A 17,797-nucleotide genomic window follows, 5' to 3' on the forward strand; every position below is an offset into this window, starting at 1 on the left:
GGAGAAATCCTCCTTTTAGAAAACTATAGTCCTTGCTGGGCCCCAAGCCAGACCTGGCCATTCTTCTCCCCAAATCCCCTTCACTGTTTGCTCTGCTTTTCCTTCGTGCAGCAGCGTTTGAACTGGTTACTCCTTCATTGTATTCTCTGAAGTAGTCAATATACTGGCCTTTCAGAACCAGCGGATACTGTTCCAAAGACGTGACTTGCTTCATTTTGGCATTTCCACAGTTGTCCTTTATATATAATTTCACTTTTTAATTTAAAATTATTTTATTTTGCTGGTCGCTTCCATATTGCTTCGTTCAAAATCCAGAAAACAGTCCAGAGCGAGGACAAATAAAATCATAGCTTAAGTGCAAACTAACTTTCCAGTGAACTGCTATGTGCGTTTTATCCACTCCAGTGTCTTTCTTCCAGTTTAAAGAACTCCTTAGTGGGCCACCCCTAAGACCACCACCAGGTTTCCTGAACCTATTAAACTCTCCTCCTTCTGTCTTGTCCTCAGTGTTGCCTACTGCATCCCCAACTACTTTAATCGATGAGCAAAAAGAAAGAGAGGAGAAGTTGTATGGGTACTTTGTTTGTATTAAATAGGTATAAAACATGAAGGTGAGGCTCTGTGCCTCTCTTTTCGCTTCAATGGAGGATATCAGATTTTTGTGTTTTCTTTCTTTCCTGACGGGATTCTTGTGTTGAAAATACTTGTCGTCATGGCGACACATACCAAAAAATTGCACTGTCATGCACAGGAGCGTTGAGTGAAAGTCTTTGCTGTTAGGAAATGGGATTAAACTGTGGGAGTGGCTAAGAAGAGGGGACTGGCCAGAGACAAAGTCTCCTCATTTTTTATTTTATTAGTTATTTCTTTGATGGCTGTGATGAAGAACTGAATGGTTATGAAAAGCTGGGTTAGCTGTTTTCAGTTGCCAGGATAGAAAGTGTTAGAGAAAGAAACTGGCTTCTCAAATCTCAATTATTATGCTATCGCATGTGATATAAAAATTGTCCTTTTTTTCCCCCTTAATGGAAACTGCATTGCGATTTCCAGGAATGCTGAATAGGCTTTCCTCAGTTCCTGCTGATAGAAACAGACACTGTGACTTCCCCTACAGCATCTGAGTTGAATCACTGAGAACTAACTTGACAGCAGGCAACATGCCACTGGCCTTTACTGGTATTCACTGGCTTGTCTGACCTTCTGACCCTCAGGGTCTGTGAAAGGTGAGAAATGCCAGCTTTTGGCCTTCTTTCATTCCTTCATTCAGTCTTTCTTTCTTTCCTTCCAGGTTCCTAACCCAATCAGCAAATGACTCAAAGGTGTCTTTCTACTTGGAAATATCAAAGTGAGTGAACTGGCAAAAAGAGGAAGCTCACAGGAGACAGAGAGGGAGAGAGAGAGAGAAAGAAAGAAAGAGAGACCGGCGGCTAGAAGGGGTTGCCTCTCTACTTGTGTAATACTGATGTCACTACACCACCGTGTTTCGATGTCTGTAGGGTGGCGGGGGCAGCACAGTGCCAGGCTTCAGGGAGAACTCAGAGAGGTATTCAGGGTTCTCTGCCACGATGGGCCGGATCCGTCCATTTTGTTTGTAAAAATATTTTGTGCTGTACTCCTGCAGGTAGTCCGGGTGCTGGAGGGTGCTTCGCGGTGGCAGACTGTGATTCCAGTAATCCGGGTTGTTGAAGGCCTTCTTGGATTTCTCTGGCAAAGGAAGCCCATTGTTCTTCAGGTACTCCGCGTTTTCCAAGGTATTAGCAAAGGTGCTGAGGTACAACGGCTCGTTCACATACTCGTCCTCTGCTTTGGGCTGCCCGTTCGGGGCGCTGTGATACTCGGGGTTGTCCAGAGCTTGAAGATCACCGTTCTTTCGTCGAGAGACAAATGGGTTCTCCTCTACTGGGTTCAGGTAATCTAAAAAAGATAGAAGGTATGTCAACACATGGTAATATGTCCACACAGCAGCAAGCATCTCTGACTGGCAGCTCATTTGAATGTAAACTTGAGACCAAGGTTCCCAATGGTTACAGCACTCTTTACTTATCTTCACTTCACTACTATCAAATAGTGCCAAGTCCCTAACTGAGATCTGGGCCACATTGAACCAGGTACTGTACAGACTCATAATGGGAGACAGTCCCTGCTCAAAAGAGGTTAGTGCCTAAACATGGACAAAGGGTAGGAGACAGGAAACAGAGAGACTAAGTGACTTGTCCAAGGTCACCAGGGAGTATGCGGCAGTGCTGGGAATAAGTATTGTTGATTAATTGCAGTTACCTCATGCAATTAACTCAAAAAAATTAATCGTGATAAAAAAATTAATCGCAATTAATTGCAGTTTTAATCGCACTGTTAAACAATAGAATACCAATTGAAATGTATTAAATATTTGTGGATGTTTTTCTACATTTTCAGATATATTGATTTCAATTACAACATAGAATACAAAGTGTACAGTGCTCACTTTATATTATTATTTTTGATTATAAATATTTTCACTGTAGAAATGATAAACAAAAGAAATAGTATTTTTTCAATTCATCTCAAACAAGTACTGTGGTGCAATCTCTTTATAGTGAAAGTGCAACTTACAAATGTAGATTTTTTTTGTTACATAACTGCATTCAAAAACAAAACAATGTAAAACTTCAAAGCCTACAAGTCCACTCAGTCCTACTTCTTGTTCAGCCAATCGCTAAGACAAACAAGTTTGTTTACATTGATGAGAGATGAGGCTGCCCGTTTCTTATTTACAATGTCACCTGAAAGTGAGAACAGGCATATGCATGGTACTTTTGTAGCTAGCATTGCAAGGTATTTGTGTGCCAGATATGCTAAACATTCATATGCCCCTTCATGCTTCAACCACCATTCCAAAGGACATGCAACCATACTGATGACAGGTTCTGCTTGATAATGATCCAAAATAGGTGACATTGTAAACAAGAAGTGGGCAGCATTATCTCCTGCAAAAGTAAACACATTTGTTTGTCTGAGCGATTGGCTGAATAAGAAATAGGACTGAGTGGAATTGTAGGCTCTGAAGTTTTACATTGTTTTATTTTTGAATGCAGTTTATTTTTTTACATAATTCTACATTTGTAAGTTCAACTTTCATAATAAGGAGATTGCACTACAGTACTTGTATTAAGTGAATTGAAAAATACAATTTCTTTTGTTATTTACAGTGCAAATATTTGTAATAAAAATAAATATAGTGAGCACTGTACACTTTGTATTCTGTTTTGTAACTGAAATCAATATATTTGAAAATGTAGAAAACATCCACAAATATTTAAATAAATGGTATTCTGTTATTGTTTAACAGCGCGATTAATCCCGATTATTATTTTTTTTAATCGCTTGACAGCCCTACTGGGAACCAAACCCAGATCTCTCTGAGCCCAGTGCTTTAACCGCGGATCACTCTCTAGAAGAGTTGGCTGTATGGTCCATTGAACAAAGAACTGGAAGGAGGATACTGGGGTCTATGCCTGCCACTGACTCTCTGTGCGACCTTGTCTAAGTCACTGAAACGCACCACTATCTCAGCATCCCTACCTGGAAAATGCTAGATTAGCATTATCTCCACTTAAGTCTCCTCTGTACTATAAACATTTCCACAGTCTAACCCCTGTATGGCTGTTTTATTAAAAACACAGCTATCTGACTGATTAAAAGCTGCCCCGACTGAGTGACAAAGGGCCTCAGAATGTGGAGGAACAAAGATTCTAATTAGCACCGAGAGGGATACAGAAGAGTTCCTGAGCTAGCACTAAACCGAGAGTAGGACTGTGTGAAATTAGTACAAAATGTCAACACTGTGATGTAAACAATACTGAGGGTCACAGCTGAAAGGAGGAAAGGTTAATGGCACGTGGTGCTTGGAGGGAAGAGGAGGGTAAGTCACTCTCACACAGCAGCACAAAGGATTTTCGATTTCCACCAGAAACCCATTAGGAACAAAATGTTGGCAGGCTGGATGGTTGGGAGATATTGCACACCTCTTCTGGACTAATGCAACATTGTTAGCAAGTTCATTCTTGAGGTCAGAGCCTGTAGCCCTCAGGCCTTGGTTACCATGTGTTAACTGACCTACAGGGTCTCAACAGCGCTCTATGAGAAACAATGTTTCACTGTAAAACACAAAGCACATCAGATGCAGAGAGGGCAGGGTGACCAAGAGGTCAATGGAGCTGTTTGCAAGGGTAGTGGACTGTAAATGGAATTGCTTGGAGGTTAACTATAGAAAGAAAAAAAACATCACTGATGGGGGACATCTGCAGTGAGAAATGTCAGAAGTATCCAGTTATTCAAGTCCAAAACCAGCTGGATAAAATCCACTTCTTGAATGGATTTTGTCTTTCATCCTGAAGGATCCCAATGCATCTTATTTGATTATGCACTTAAAAGTGGCATTAAGCCACAGCCCTGGATAGGGGGTGGTGTGCACCTCACTGGGAAGTAGGCCCAATAGACCTGAATCTCCACTGCCTTGCATCTAGTGTGTCATTTACACTCTGGTGTGAGTGAGTGGAGAACCCCATACAAGGTGCAAGGCAGTGAAGATTCAGGCCGTTGTCTCCAAGGAACAGGGGCCGGGGTAGCTCATGGTACACCTCTGGAGAGGGTGCAATGTGCGATATGCCATTGTAGTCAAGGATTAAAGAGATCAGGTACATTTAGGATATAGAGGTGAAATATCAGTATTAATTAATGTTATAACAGAGGGACAAGAGGCCTTAGGTCTGTAAGATATTTAGCTTAGCCAAACAAGGCCTCAGGCCTAGATAGGCTGACATGAGCAGCTAACCAATGAGTGACCTTGTGTCACAAGCTGAAACAGTTACAGTAATAGATGTGTTACCTGCTGGTATTTAGGAAATGTATATTGCAATGGACCTGGTCAGAAGGGTTTGGGGATTTTTGCAGACCTAGGATTTCAGCAGATGTGCTAACCACAAGTTGTTATGGTGACTGAGGGACCTAAATGTTAACGAGTATATTAGGAACTAACAAGTTAGCCTGTGAAAAACAGGGCACCTCAAATTTAATGGAGTGTGGAAGCACCAAAGGAAAAGGGGTTGAAACCTTCGTAAATACGTCTGAACCCCAGTGGGTGTCAGTGTAACTCATTATAAAAGGCATAAACCAGCCTGTGTGACATGGGAGAGAATGATGAAGATGATGCTGAGGAAGTTAATGACTCCCATTCCGGAATTGTGAGTGATGACAATCAGAAGGCCAGACACTTTGTACTACCTCTCTGTCTGCTGTTGTATTTCACTGTTTGCAGGATTGTTTATCAGCTCAGTGGATTTGTTAATAAAGGGACTCATGATAAACTGCAATTCTTTCTTGTGTATTCCTCGGCTCACTCATTCTAATAATATTGGTAACAATCTTCCTGATGCTGTAGCCGCTGACGAGACTGAACACATATCGACCACTGCAGGCTCAGAGATTAATCAATAATCAATATAAAAATCTATCAGGCAACGCCTTGTTCCAAAGCAACTAATCCCCACTCTCAACTCTTCCTTCCCCCTCTCAGAAGGCTACAGTCACTAATCTCAAACAGTCCAATCAGATAATTTATACAAGGTTTTTCACTAGCACCTCTCTTGAGCCCTAATTCATCAAAGCACTTAAAGACATGCTTAGAGTTAAGCACACACTCAAGTGCTTTGCTGAATGAGGGTGCAGATGAGCAAAGCTCCTTGCATCCTTTTCACCTCCCCTTGGCACCTGTGAAGTCACAATCCAGCTCTATATATTGGGCCATGGAATTTAGCTGCTGTTCAACAGTACCAGTCACGTAAGTTCTTTAGAAACACAGGAAAGTCCACAATAACTTCTCCAATGGAAAACACAGAAGGAATTTAGGTACAGTAGGAACATGTAATTATACACGCTGGAATTGGGCGTGTGTGTGTGTGTATTTCAGCCAAAAATTTGTGATTAGCTCAGTCAGATCTTTCACCGCAAAATGCTAGAGGTTTACCTGTTGTGGGTTTGTCTCGCATCGGAGTCATGTACCCATCTTCATCCAGCTCGCCCCGTTGGCCCCGCTCAGGTACAAACACTGTTGGGTCAGCGCTGTACCTCTGAGTGTTGCTGTCCTCTTGTGCGAGGGCGGCCACCTGCTTCCGTAGCGTACCATTACAGCAAGTGTCGTCAAAGATCTCTGCCGTGGCCCCCTGGATGGCTGGCGCCTCCGGAGTTATGCAGCTGACAGCTCTGTATGGCGCAGGCACTCCTTGTTCTGTAGCAAAGCCGCCGCCTCTGTACACAAACTGGTTCTGTGAGAAAGACAAAGTGGTGCAAGAGAGAAGGACAAAATAAAGCAAATGACTCAACACAGATGTGGAAGCTCCTTTGGTTTCACATCAATGTTTCATTTTATCGAATGGTCAAAGCCTTGTCTAGGCCAGGGAGGCTTGCCACCATTACAACCTCTGGTGAAGATACACAAAGCCTCTATTTGCACTGGTGGTGCGTACCTGGGTTTCGGCCAGACTGGAACTCCAGCAGAGACAATAATGGTTTTGCCTGTTTACATGAATGCAACTACACGAATTGCTGGCCACCAACAGCTGGTAGTAGGGCAAGTCCCCAGTCTATGCAAGGCCTAATACTGAGATATACAGTAGCAGGGACCATAATGTGTAGGTCTCCTTAACTATTGGGCTGGCAAGAACAACTGCTCTCCTAACAACAAACCTTAAGCCTGACCTGGTGGAAACCTTCCTCCAGAGAGGAGAGAGAAAAAGCCTCCATCTCTGAACTGTCTTTATTCAGAGTGGGCCTGGTTTTGGTGTAAACAAGTAGCAACAGTCAAAGAGCAGTCATGTAAACTATATACTTCTTCCATTGGGAACTGAATTTTAGCTTGGTAAGATGTTTTCCCATTGGTGCATTAACTCATTGCTTTGGCTCAACCTAATAACTGCTCGTCAGGATGAGCACATCACGTTCAGAATCATGACAAAACAGACAATCATCAAAGCACTTTACCTAGATCCTTTTTATGAACTATGATCACCCATTTGGGATGCATAGTACCATAAACTCTGGGCTTCCTGACGAATCCAGACTGGGATTAGAGAGACCTTGTAGGTTTGCCCAACCTATGTATTAATTCTAGTCACTGTTGGCACTGGAGTAAATTGGGCAATTTACGAAGAGAATAGGGGAGGAAACAGAAGGTTTAAAAAGCCAAAAAAACCTAAAGGATGAAGGTTGATTGTGAAATACTTACTCCTGACATAGGGGCGTAGGCAGGAGGAGGGCTGTGTCCAAGTTCACTCTAATAGGAAAGAAAAATGGAATGATGGATATAAGAAGAAGTCACATGAGCTGTATGAACTAATGGGGAAAAACATGCACAACAGTGAGGTTTACTGAAGAGGGGTCAATTCCGGCCATTCCTACTCAAGCAAAACTTCCAATGAAGTCAGCAAGCCTTCAGTGTTAATGGGAGTCAGGGCCAGCTCCAGGGTTTTGGCCGCCCCAAGCAGCCAAACAAAAAAAACCCAAAAAAGCCGTGATCGCGATTGCGATCTGCGGTGGCAATTCGGCGGGAGGTCCTTCGCTCCGAGCAGGAGTGAGGGACCGTCCGCCGAATTGCCGCCGAACAGCTGGACGTGCCGCCCCTCTCCGAAGTGGCCGCCCCAAGCACCTGCTTGGTAAGCTGGTGCCTGGAGCCGGCCCTGATGGGAGTATTACCTGAGTAGGGCCTGCAAGATTTGTCCCTAGTTGATTAAGAATGGGTGCTGCACTTGCTGAGAGATGAGTGTGTCTTGCCAATATCCTTGGTTTAATTTTTGAAAGGACAGATTGTACAGAGAGACTGATGTACGCATGCAGAAGGCAGGCTCATCCCAGAGACACTGCAGAGCGGGGAAGGCTGTGGGGTGCCACCATTTCTAAGCAATCTGGGCTATATAGAGAAGGTTTCCTTTTCCACTCTTATCAACCAGCGAGGACAGGGTAAAAACTATGGGAACTTTGAACTCAGGCAGCGGGTGAGCTAAGGTGGCTTTAAACCACCTTTGTGCCCTCCCAATCCTGAGCTGCTCCAGGAGATGGAGAGGCCCTTGGCCTCTTTTACATAGCCCTGGGGGCCTCTCTAAGTTCTGGAAGCCTCTCTGGGGTGTCCTATGGGCCCTGGCATTGCCTGCAAGCTCGGTAGAGCTGCATGTTGGGGCCCTGTTCCAGATGTGGCCCCTGCTCCTGACTCACCTCCTCTTCTCCAAACTCTACCCCCAGCATACCTCATATACCAGGGCTTTCAAGGGACTGCTTGAAGGGCAGTGCAATCGTCTATAGAGCCTATGCAATGGGAATTGGTACAGGGCCTCTTTACACTACGAGGCTTCTTTTAACTGCTGCCATAGGCCAGCATAGCAGTGAGGCTCTCACACCAGGTCTGCGCACACTAGAAGCTGGTCAAAACGAATCTTTTTTGCCTTGAAAATTTTTGAAAAAAGGTTTCATTTTAATTCAATTTTTTTAAAATTGTTTTTGATAAAAAAAAATCAATTGAATTTAGTTGAGCTACTTTATTTGGTTTCAGTGAGGAAAAAATTCCACTTATTCTTACTTTTAAAAAATGTGACCCATTTTTTTTTTGGACTGGAAAAAGGCGGGGTAGGGGGGAAATGTAAGACAAAGTGTGTGTGTGGGGGAAAACTTTGCATCCAAAAAGTGCATGCAGCTTTACCACACACCAATCTCAAAAACAGTCCCCTTTTCCCCCCTAGTCAGTGGGATGAGTGAGTAGGAGTATGGAGGGACAGCAACAGGCTGGCGGCAGAAGCAGAAATGGACTGTAACCACTAGAACACCCTCCTCTACAGAACCTGGAATCCTGAATCTACATTCCTCTCATGTCAGCAAACAGTGCAGGCTTAATTCGCCCCCCCCCTGTGCGTATGCATCACAATATTGTCTTTAATTCTGTAGTGAAAGAGACTGTCCAGGAAGGGAGAGATGTTATCCCTTAACAGTGCAGCGCAGTGGAATCAACAGCTTGTGAGAATTTACGGGCTAAATCAAGACAAAAAAGATAGAACTGAAAAGGCTTGTCTGCAAAACCGAAATAACTGCTGGTGTGAGGGGTGGACAATGACGAGCAAACATCAATACCTTTCAGGCCCATCAAACAAAGCAAGGATTCAGGAGGCTGGCCCCACAGGATAGCCCTCTGTCTGCAATCTGCTTCAGGAAATGAGGGTTATGACTGAGAAGCCTCCAAAACGAGCTATGAATTGCCTCTTTTGGGGAATCAGGAAACAATACTAAGAACAGCATAGCTGTTAGTGGCTTTTGCGGTAATTTCCTTGATGAGCTCCTGGAGCTGAGCTCCCAGAGCTGAAGCCTGGATCATCACGCTGAGCAGAGGATTGGCTCCTGAATCCGGAGAGCCAAGGGGACTGGAGAAGTCCCAGCGTATGCCCTTGGGAGAACGGTTTGAAGGCCAGTGTGTCCAAGGAGCTTTCAGCGCTTGCCTGCTCAAAATGTTGTCCCTCATGCCCCAATAACAGGGGAAGCTGCAGGCCTGGAAAGCTCTCTCCCCTTCAGGGCTGATGAGGCTAGACAGCTTGGGAGAAACCTGCTGAGAATTTTATCCTGATTTGGAGGGGGGAAGGTTTAAGTTAGCCTCCAGGGCCAAAATAGGGCCTTTTGGAGCCATGCAGGGGCATCTGAAGGCAAAATTTGGTGGGTACCCTGGATCTTCAAACAACCCCAAAGGAAAGAGGAAACGTGGACGGAGAGGAAATAATCCCCAACCGCTCTACAGTTCCTCTGGGAATAAAATAACGATGCTGGATGAGTGTGGTAGAGCCCGGGGCTCTGGTTGGAGGCTGGAAGTGCCTGGCTGTGTTCCTTAAGTCCTTGCCAAATAGCTTTCTACTTCTGAAGGGCAGGGCTGCTCTGGGAACAGAGCTGTCGTTTCTGAGCCAGCTGTGGTTGCTGCCAGGTCTAGAACGGAGGATGATACAAGCTGCATGGAAAGCACCGTCCAAGGCAGGGGGATGAAGAGGACTTGGAGGAGACAGCAAGAAAATGCCTCAATCCTGTCCCAGCTGTGTGCAAAAAAATCCTCTCCCTTGAGCAGCCTGAGCTGCAAAACAGTGTGAAATGCAACCTCCAGAGGCATGGCAGCTTCCACCGCTCTTCCATAGCTGACAGATGGCCCAATTTATGGTGCCCATTAGAAAGGCTGATCTGGAGGAGAGTTTCAAGACTTTCACATCCATCTCTAGGGATATTTGGGATGATTCCTCTGAGAAAGGAGGGGGTGTACTGTATGCACTGTCTCTCTAGGGTTAGCAAGAGGCTTATGTACTTATCTGTTCATCACGAAGGTATACAGGATAGATTTATAGAGGGAAGGAAGCTACCAAATTTTGCAACTGCCTCCCTAAGCCTTTTCACCAAGAGAAAAGAGGAGCTGCTAGGGGAAGAGAAACCAGAACAAGAGTGTGTTCATGGCAGCAGAGAGACACCGAGACCTGCAGTAGGCACTTGAATATAGTCTGTGAGTTGGGATCACTGCCAACCAATCCTTCTGCAAGCTGTAGGATCTCGGAGGTGGGTTTGGGGCACTAGAGTATATCCTTTTAAGCAGGGAAAAGATGTTGGATACAAGAGGTGGAGAGCTGCCCACTGAGATCTGAACACTACTGGTCTTGCCTGTTCTCCAGACATAATGTCATTCGTCAGGCTTTTTTTCTTGGGGCTGGGATCTAGCAACAAGACTGCAACTGAGAAGGAGACAGATCAAGGTTGGGGAAAGATGCTTCCCAAGCTGCCAGCTTCTGATCAGAACTACTAGCAGTGGCTATTACTGCACCAGGGGAGAACCGGCACACTGAAAGGCAGGATCCTGTGCTCAAAAGAAAACCCTCTTCCCCTAAAATGCTACATTCAGGGAACATTCCTGACCTACTCCAAAACGATGGGGCAGAGGCAAGGACTGAAGGGAGACAAGCAGGAATCTGTGGAGAAGGCAGAGGCTTCAGGCAAAACTGATGATTGCAGACTAGTCCTTTGTGAATCGAGAACTAGGGAGCGATGATCTAAGAGGGGCACTCTCGGAAACAGCAAGGACCCTGAATCAGGGATGGGAGTTCGCTGCCTATCGCTTAGTGCTCCTTTTTTTTCTTCATCTGTCCTCTGATCACTGGAATGGGTTCCCTAGGGAGGTGGTGGAATCTCCTTCCTTAGAGGTTTTTAAGGCCCGGCTTGACAAAGCCCCGGCTGGGATGATTTAGTTGGGGATTGGTCCTGCTTTGAGCAGGGGGTTGGACTAGATGACCTCCAGAGGTCCCTGCCAATCCTGATATTCTATGATTCTGTGATCATCTCAACTTCCTTCCTGCTGTCCAGGAGATTAGAAAAGTGTAAAAGAGTCAGATGCCAGAGGAACGCTGTGTATGAACCAACACGGGGGTCCTATGCCTCTAGGCTGCAGAAAGCAAAAAAAAAAAAAGGAGTTGAGTCAACAGGAGTCTGTCATCTGGGAGAAACAGGACTTTTTGCTGCCTTACTTCCTTTCAATTGGAACAAATATATTCTTCAGTTTGAATGGAATCATATTTGTACAACAGGGAAGGAATACACAACAATACACCTTCTATTTTTGTTTGTTCTAAGATAACCCAACCATGGGTTTGCTTTGCTTCATTAACCATGAATCATGCAGTCATCCCTATTCTGTCTCCATATTTTCTTGGCTATTATGCTTTCAATTAAATATACACTGCATGACCGTAACAAATTAACTGACCCCCTTAGAATAACCCATTACAAGACCCTCTTAGAATAACCCCATTCCAAGATATCTGGAGAGGACGTACCAACATGAATGCATTTATGGTAGCTTATGCTCACAACCTCTGGTCAGCAACCTGCACACTACATATGCTGCCAAGTAACATCACAGTAATGATGTTTTCCTCATGTATTTCCTTTATCTCGCCATAAATGCTAACCATAGACTACTAACCAAGGCTCTTTTCATATCTATTGTTGTCTGAGCAGTTTCTTTTTACATTCATTTTATTTTTTGCCATCATTAAAGCTCTGCAGTCATTTTTTCAAAATAGGAGGCAAAGAGAACAGCTGTGGTGCAAATTAGTGGGTTGAAAATGCGATATAATTGTTGTTTAAATGTTGTTAAATTGCCTCCTAATTACAATGTGAAGTCATAATTTTGTAGGCTTCAAAAACAACTTTTCGTACTTAAGAACCAAGCCAACTTTTATTTTATTGTGTCACTTTTAGTTGGCCAGCAAATTACATTTTTGGGGGTGGGGGAGTGTGGCATGGAATACTTTTTATATTTCCAATGGTGAAGTTTCAATAGCTGAAATTATAAATCTGATACAAAATACTTTGTGGATTATGATGGTTTTTTGGTTTGGTTTGTTCTTGCATTTTACACACTGACTCGTTGGAAAGAAAAGTTTTAGTATAAGTAGGGCCTGAAAGATAGAAAATAAACACAACTCTATACTGTGCCTTTTCCCTCACATACAGTGCCTAAGTTGCTGAAAGCAACTAGTGATTTTTGCTTTGCTCCATGGTCCGGGTGCTCAACTTGAGATCCCTCTTGAGGAAGTCTGATTATTGGAGGGCACATGCTCAGCACTTTCTGAAAAAATCAGCCCATTTTATTTAAAGTATCTCAAGATGGGTACTGAAAAAATCTATGATCACTTTTCAACATGTAGGCTGGACATCTATGTTAGATACATCCCCCTAAATTTAAACCCTGATTATAGGCTATCAGGAACCCAGCATTTCTAACGGTCCATCAGCATCCCTCATAAGGAACGTGTATCATTCCAACTTTTTTGGCCTGTGACTCCATTTCAAGCACAAGGCAAAGTACAACAGGCAAAACATTAAAACAGGCAAAAATGTTCCCTATGCCCTTCCAGAGGGCCTTGTGGTATTAAATGCCAAAGACCTAGGAGCTATTATAATTTCTAACATGCGTGTAAAATGAGTCTCAATAAAACAAAGGTAAATAAGACCTTTGTGGGTATTGCTTTGTGTTATTGCTCTCTGTCTGCTAATCTGTTTTCCATTTCCTGGCCTCTGCAGTCTCTCTCGGTCAATAGCTCCTCTCTGCATAGCAGGGACATAATGTCGTTGTGGTGGCGCGTTAAAATGTAATGAAAACAAAGATAAAACAGCCGCTCCATACTGGACTCTACACAGCCTTTGGAATAGCATCTCTTCTGCGTCTCCTTTCATTTTACGCTGATAGGATCTTGCCCACATTATCGTTCCGAGCTGTGATTTTCACACTCCATTTCCAGTAGCCCCTTCTGCAGTGCTTATGGGACCCTGAGCCCAGCATCTTCCCCACTTCCCCCGCCTTGATCAGGTTGATTAGATTCACAGTCTTCTCCAGAGCTGCACTCAGCATCTTTCAGCTGGCAGGAAGTGCTGAGAATCGGTGAGTCTTGACACTACCAGATGGGACTTGGGTGTTCACCCCTGCACCCGCATCCCTTTCATCCCTGGTGAGGGTCCAACATCCCCAAGTCTGGTTCTTTCACACAGCAGCTCTGAGTGCCGCTGGGATGCTGGTTTTCATTGTTGTCAGGCAGGAAACACAAACATTTGATAGGGAAGTTTGCAAAACTGGAGCCACTTCTTGTTATAAATCGACCCTAAATTCACATTATCCAGGATGTTTGCCTTACGATAGGGCAGAGTCTGCCACGCTCAAGCTGAGCCACACCTAACTGTGCAAATAGCCCCACTGACTACAGAAGAGACACACATGCTTGGTTTGCTTGAGCTAGCACACTCAAACTAGCGGCGTGAACACGGCAGCATGGGCAATGGCAGGGTAGCCACCTAAGTACAGACCCAGGGGGGTCAGGCAGGCTTGTACTCAGGCAGAATACTTGTGTTAGTCAGCAGATGTGTGGCTAAATTTGACGGTAATACGTTCTTTTAACTGCTTCGTTGCTGGACCTCCACTCCAGTATCTGGCCTGCCATGTGGTTCTACTGAATTCATAGGATGGTTCCAAAGAACACTCAGATGTATATTGTCCAGTGGTCAGTACAAGAGATGCATTTTGCCTGACATACTTTGCAATTTATGTAGCTGTCACATTGGGAGTTAAACCCCTGCTGAAATCTCTGGTAGGACTGCTGGGTAAGTGCTCTCAGGCATCAGGGTTTATGCCCTATCAAAATGACTCACTGATGGAGCCAATCAAAAAAGGTTTGCTGTGGAACATTTTTGGACGAAAAACGGCTCTTTCGACCAAAGTGAAAATGTTGGTTGAAATGTTCTGTTTTTTCAACAAAAAAATGGAAATTGAAAACCAAAAACAAATTTTATGGGAAAATCTGCACGGTTTGATTCTGTTTAAAAATGAGTTTGGGGTTTGTTTTTTTTCATTGAAAAAACAATTTTTTTTCACAGGAAATTATGAATTTTTTAAAGGACATTCTTTAACAGCTCTACGTCGTGGTACTCACAAAAGAAGCCAACTGAGCTTACCTGGCACCAGGCTCTTGGTGTTTGCTTTAGTAAAAATGGAGCAATTACCTCAGGATTTGTCTCACAAATCTTTAAATCGCTCTCACGTACAAATCTCCCTCCCCCACTTCACTATGCCCTGTTGCACCTTGGATAGTTATTTACACCTGTGCAAAGTAGGAGTAAAATACTCCCAACATCCAAATGACAATATGTCACACCCATTTTGCACAGAAGTAAAATGACTGCACAGCAGTGCACAGTTTATGATATTTCTTACACATGCATTTCGGACCTCACACGTGCTCTGCCTACCTCCCTTTGTGGAATTCTATGCCAGGGCTGCTTGTACCTAAGAATAGCTAATCAGCAGAAACTGTCTTGATAGAAACCGAGTGAGTATCCAGCCTTACGTCACCAAACTGCAGCCTCCTAAATGTACCTGACCGCACAGCTGCTGCTGTAAGCATAAAGATTTCAGCAGTCCGCCTGGAATAAGGGCAGCTGGTTTATGCCAGTGGATCTGAATAATGTGCTTTGGATACTCTGGTAGTGCTGCAGACAGAACTAACAATGCATAGCTGTCCCATCAGCCCAGAGCAAACACCAGTTACATTTCAAAGAAACAGGCTGGTATTTACAACTGATCCAAACTGAAATGAAACTGAAATTGGAAACAGCTACCCTGGAAAACATCCACCTCTTCCCAGAAGACTCACAGCCTCCTTCTGACCACTGAGTGAACCGCTTACTCTGCTCTGGCTTTAGACCACCCACAACAAATATATCTGACCCTAAAACAAAAGGAGGAAGGGCAATTTTGTAAAACAAAATCGGTCTATATAATGATACATATAAATGAATCAATGTTTGTACAATGATATCTAGAGGGCTTTGTAGACTAAGTCTCAGCTTTGAAACACCTAGATTCCCTGCAGTTATCCCAACAGGGTCGACTCGATTCAACTTGACAGTTCTTCCAAGGAAGATAAATTAGGTTCCATGCAGCTTACTGTGCATGGGACTTTCAGAGGAGTCCTTAAAAACCAAGGTCTTGTCTGCTCTGTGGGGACATTAAAGAGTCCAGGGACCTTTGGTTTTGTCCCTTGTTGTTAGCCAATCTGGAACAGATCAAAGGGGTTGGAAAGTTGCCCTAATAGGACAGCAGTGGATTTCCCGTGTAGGGGAAGTCCTGGCTCATAGAGAGCCGGTGCACCAAAAAACAGGAGAGGGAAGTCAGAACACCTGGTATTCTGGCAATCGCTGGCAGATTCTGTGGCCTCTGAGGTTGATCCAGTTTACGCTGGGGCCTAAAGTGGCCCCAGCCACACCCGTGATCGTGAGTTTTAGAATGAGCTGCTCTCTACAGCCTTGCAGGTGGGGGTCCAGGCACGCTGCCATTGCCCAGCGCTATACCTTGTCTGTGACTAAAACAGAAGTGTTCTGCTGCATAGCATTAAATATCTGTTGAAAAGACGTCAGTGGAAGTATTGGGAAAGGCGTGCAAAACAGGCTTAAACCTTCATAATAACTAATTGTCTTTCATCAGGACATAATGATATATGAGCAAGTATTTTTTTCATATAAAATTGACTTATTTTACATTAATGCAGTTTGGGCATCAAACAAGCTGGAAGGAAAGCCAACCAGCACGGGGGGAAAGAGGCTCCATATTCTTATCCCTCTCTCTAATCAATCCATTTCACTTTCCTCAGGACTGATTCCCTGTCATTCTTTCTCCAGTACCGGGTCCCTTGCATTGTCCAACGAATGATACCCCTATAACACTTGGCACGTCCCCACGGTTTAGAGGAGAATAGTTGCCAATGACAGGGTCAAGACGTTGACCTTGCTTTTATGCAGTGGTACCTGAGTGAACCACAGAGTCCGAAAATCCTCCCTTTGTACACGGCTGTTAAACCAGAACTCTGAACTTTAAAGCACACAACTTTTGAAAAGCAGGGAAAATAAGAATAAAAACACAACATGCTTGTGATTTGTGATTGTGATATGTTCCCGGCAGAAAAAAACATAATAGAAAGCTGATGAGGAGCACTCGTGGCAATACCCCCACTATATAACCAGCTTCCCCATTCTGTTTTATACAGTAATCAAAGGCTATTCTGAGCCTCTCAAAATGCCATCAACCCTCATTGAGAATGAAATAGAGCACATCTCCTCCGAAGCCTTTACAGGAGTAATCATTACAGCATGCTGGCCTGAACAGGGAGCTCTAATAGATAAAGATGTTTTTTTTTTTAAATCCTCCTAAAATCTGAATAGTAACTTGATGATAATCTCTCCATTTTGTTATGCAAAGGGAAAAGAAACCCATAATTGTGCACTCTTGGTCTCTTAACGCAAAGAATAGGCTTCTTGATGAGATGCTGGGATGATTTAGAGCAGGGCTGGGAATCTGGTGGCAATAATACTTTAAAAGAAATAGCCATCCAACTGATTTGGATAAAGTAATCATTAGCATTCTAAATCTAAACCTCCTCTGTGTCCCCTCCACCCTACCCCACCCCATCTAGCTTTGCTTCTTTTTATAGCTCTGATTTTTTTCGTTATCAGCATTTAACAAATAAGGAAAGCAGCATCTTTACATTGGCTACCAAGTCATTTTATACCAAATGGATATGGCCCACATGAAAAATATGTTTAGGGGGTATAATCCCTGGCCAGACTACATCTCCCATGATGCACCACAGTCGCCCCTCTTGATGGACTGCTGTGATGCATCATGGGAGTTCCATGGACTCATGGGAGAGGTAGTCCAATTCAGTAGCCCATAGAAGAGAATGGGGCAGAAGGTACTCAAACAACAACTCTTATTGAGGCACTTCAGTGGCTTTTCCTAATCACTTTTTTTTTGGTTTTCACCTATAAACCAAACCCTTTTATGTTTTGGGGTATTCAGGGTTTTTTTGCCCAAAAATGTGACCATTTTCAAAGAACGTGATACTTTTTTGGCAAAAAATTTCATTTAGTCAGAAGCAGTTCCAAAGGAAAAGTTTCGACCAGCCCTAATCGTTATTTCCTGACTCCTAGTCCGTTGTCCTAGCTGTTGAACTATGCAGAGTTGTCTATCCTGCTTTTTTCCAAGATTTTTTTCCGCCCTCCAGCTGGCGTGGGTGTACAGCAATACAACATTGACTACTGCAGCGTGACCCTTCCTGTAGTGCTTCAGTGCAACTGCTTCTGTCATCCCGAATGATGAACACACTGTGCCCAGGCCCCACTATTAACTTCCTGGGCCAGCTACAAACATTCCTTG

The 17,797-nt window shown here is 43.9% G+C and overlaps 1 protein-coding gene across 1 annotated transcript in view; it reads right to left on the bottom strand.

The window, feature by feature from the left end:
* Window positions 1–1,468: 1,468 nt before the first annotated feature.
* Window positions 1,469–17,797, bottom strand: part of ERBB4 (erb-b2 receptor tyrosine kinase 4) — a 585,583-nt gene continuing 569,254 nt past the window's right edge. The window contains exons 29-31 of the mRNA XM_065413000.1: window positions 7,262–7,309; window positions 6,005–6,302; window positions 1,469–1,914 (exon numbers count right to left, since the gene is read on the bottom strand). Coding sequence (XP_065269072.1) covers window positions 1,469–1,914; window positions 6,005–6,302; window positions 7,262–7,309 — 792 coding nt within the window. The remainder of the gene's footprint in view (window positions 1,915–6,004; window positions 6,303–7,261; window positions 7,310–17,797) is intronic.

Source organism: Emys orbicularis, chromosome 11 (assembly GCF_028017835.1).
Source record: "Emys orbicularis isolate rEmyOrb1 chromosome 11, rEmyOrb1.hap1, whole genome shotgun sequence".
NCBI classification, from domain to species: Eukaryota; Metazoa; Chordata; order Testudines; family Emydidae; genus Emys; species Emys orbicularis.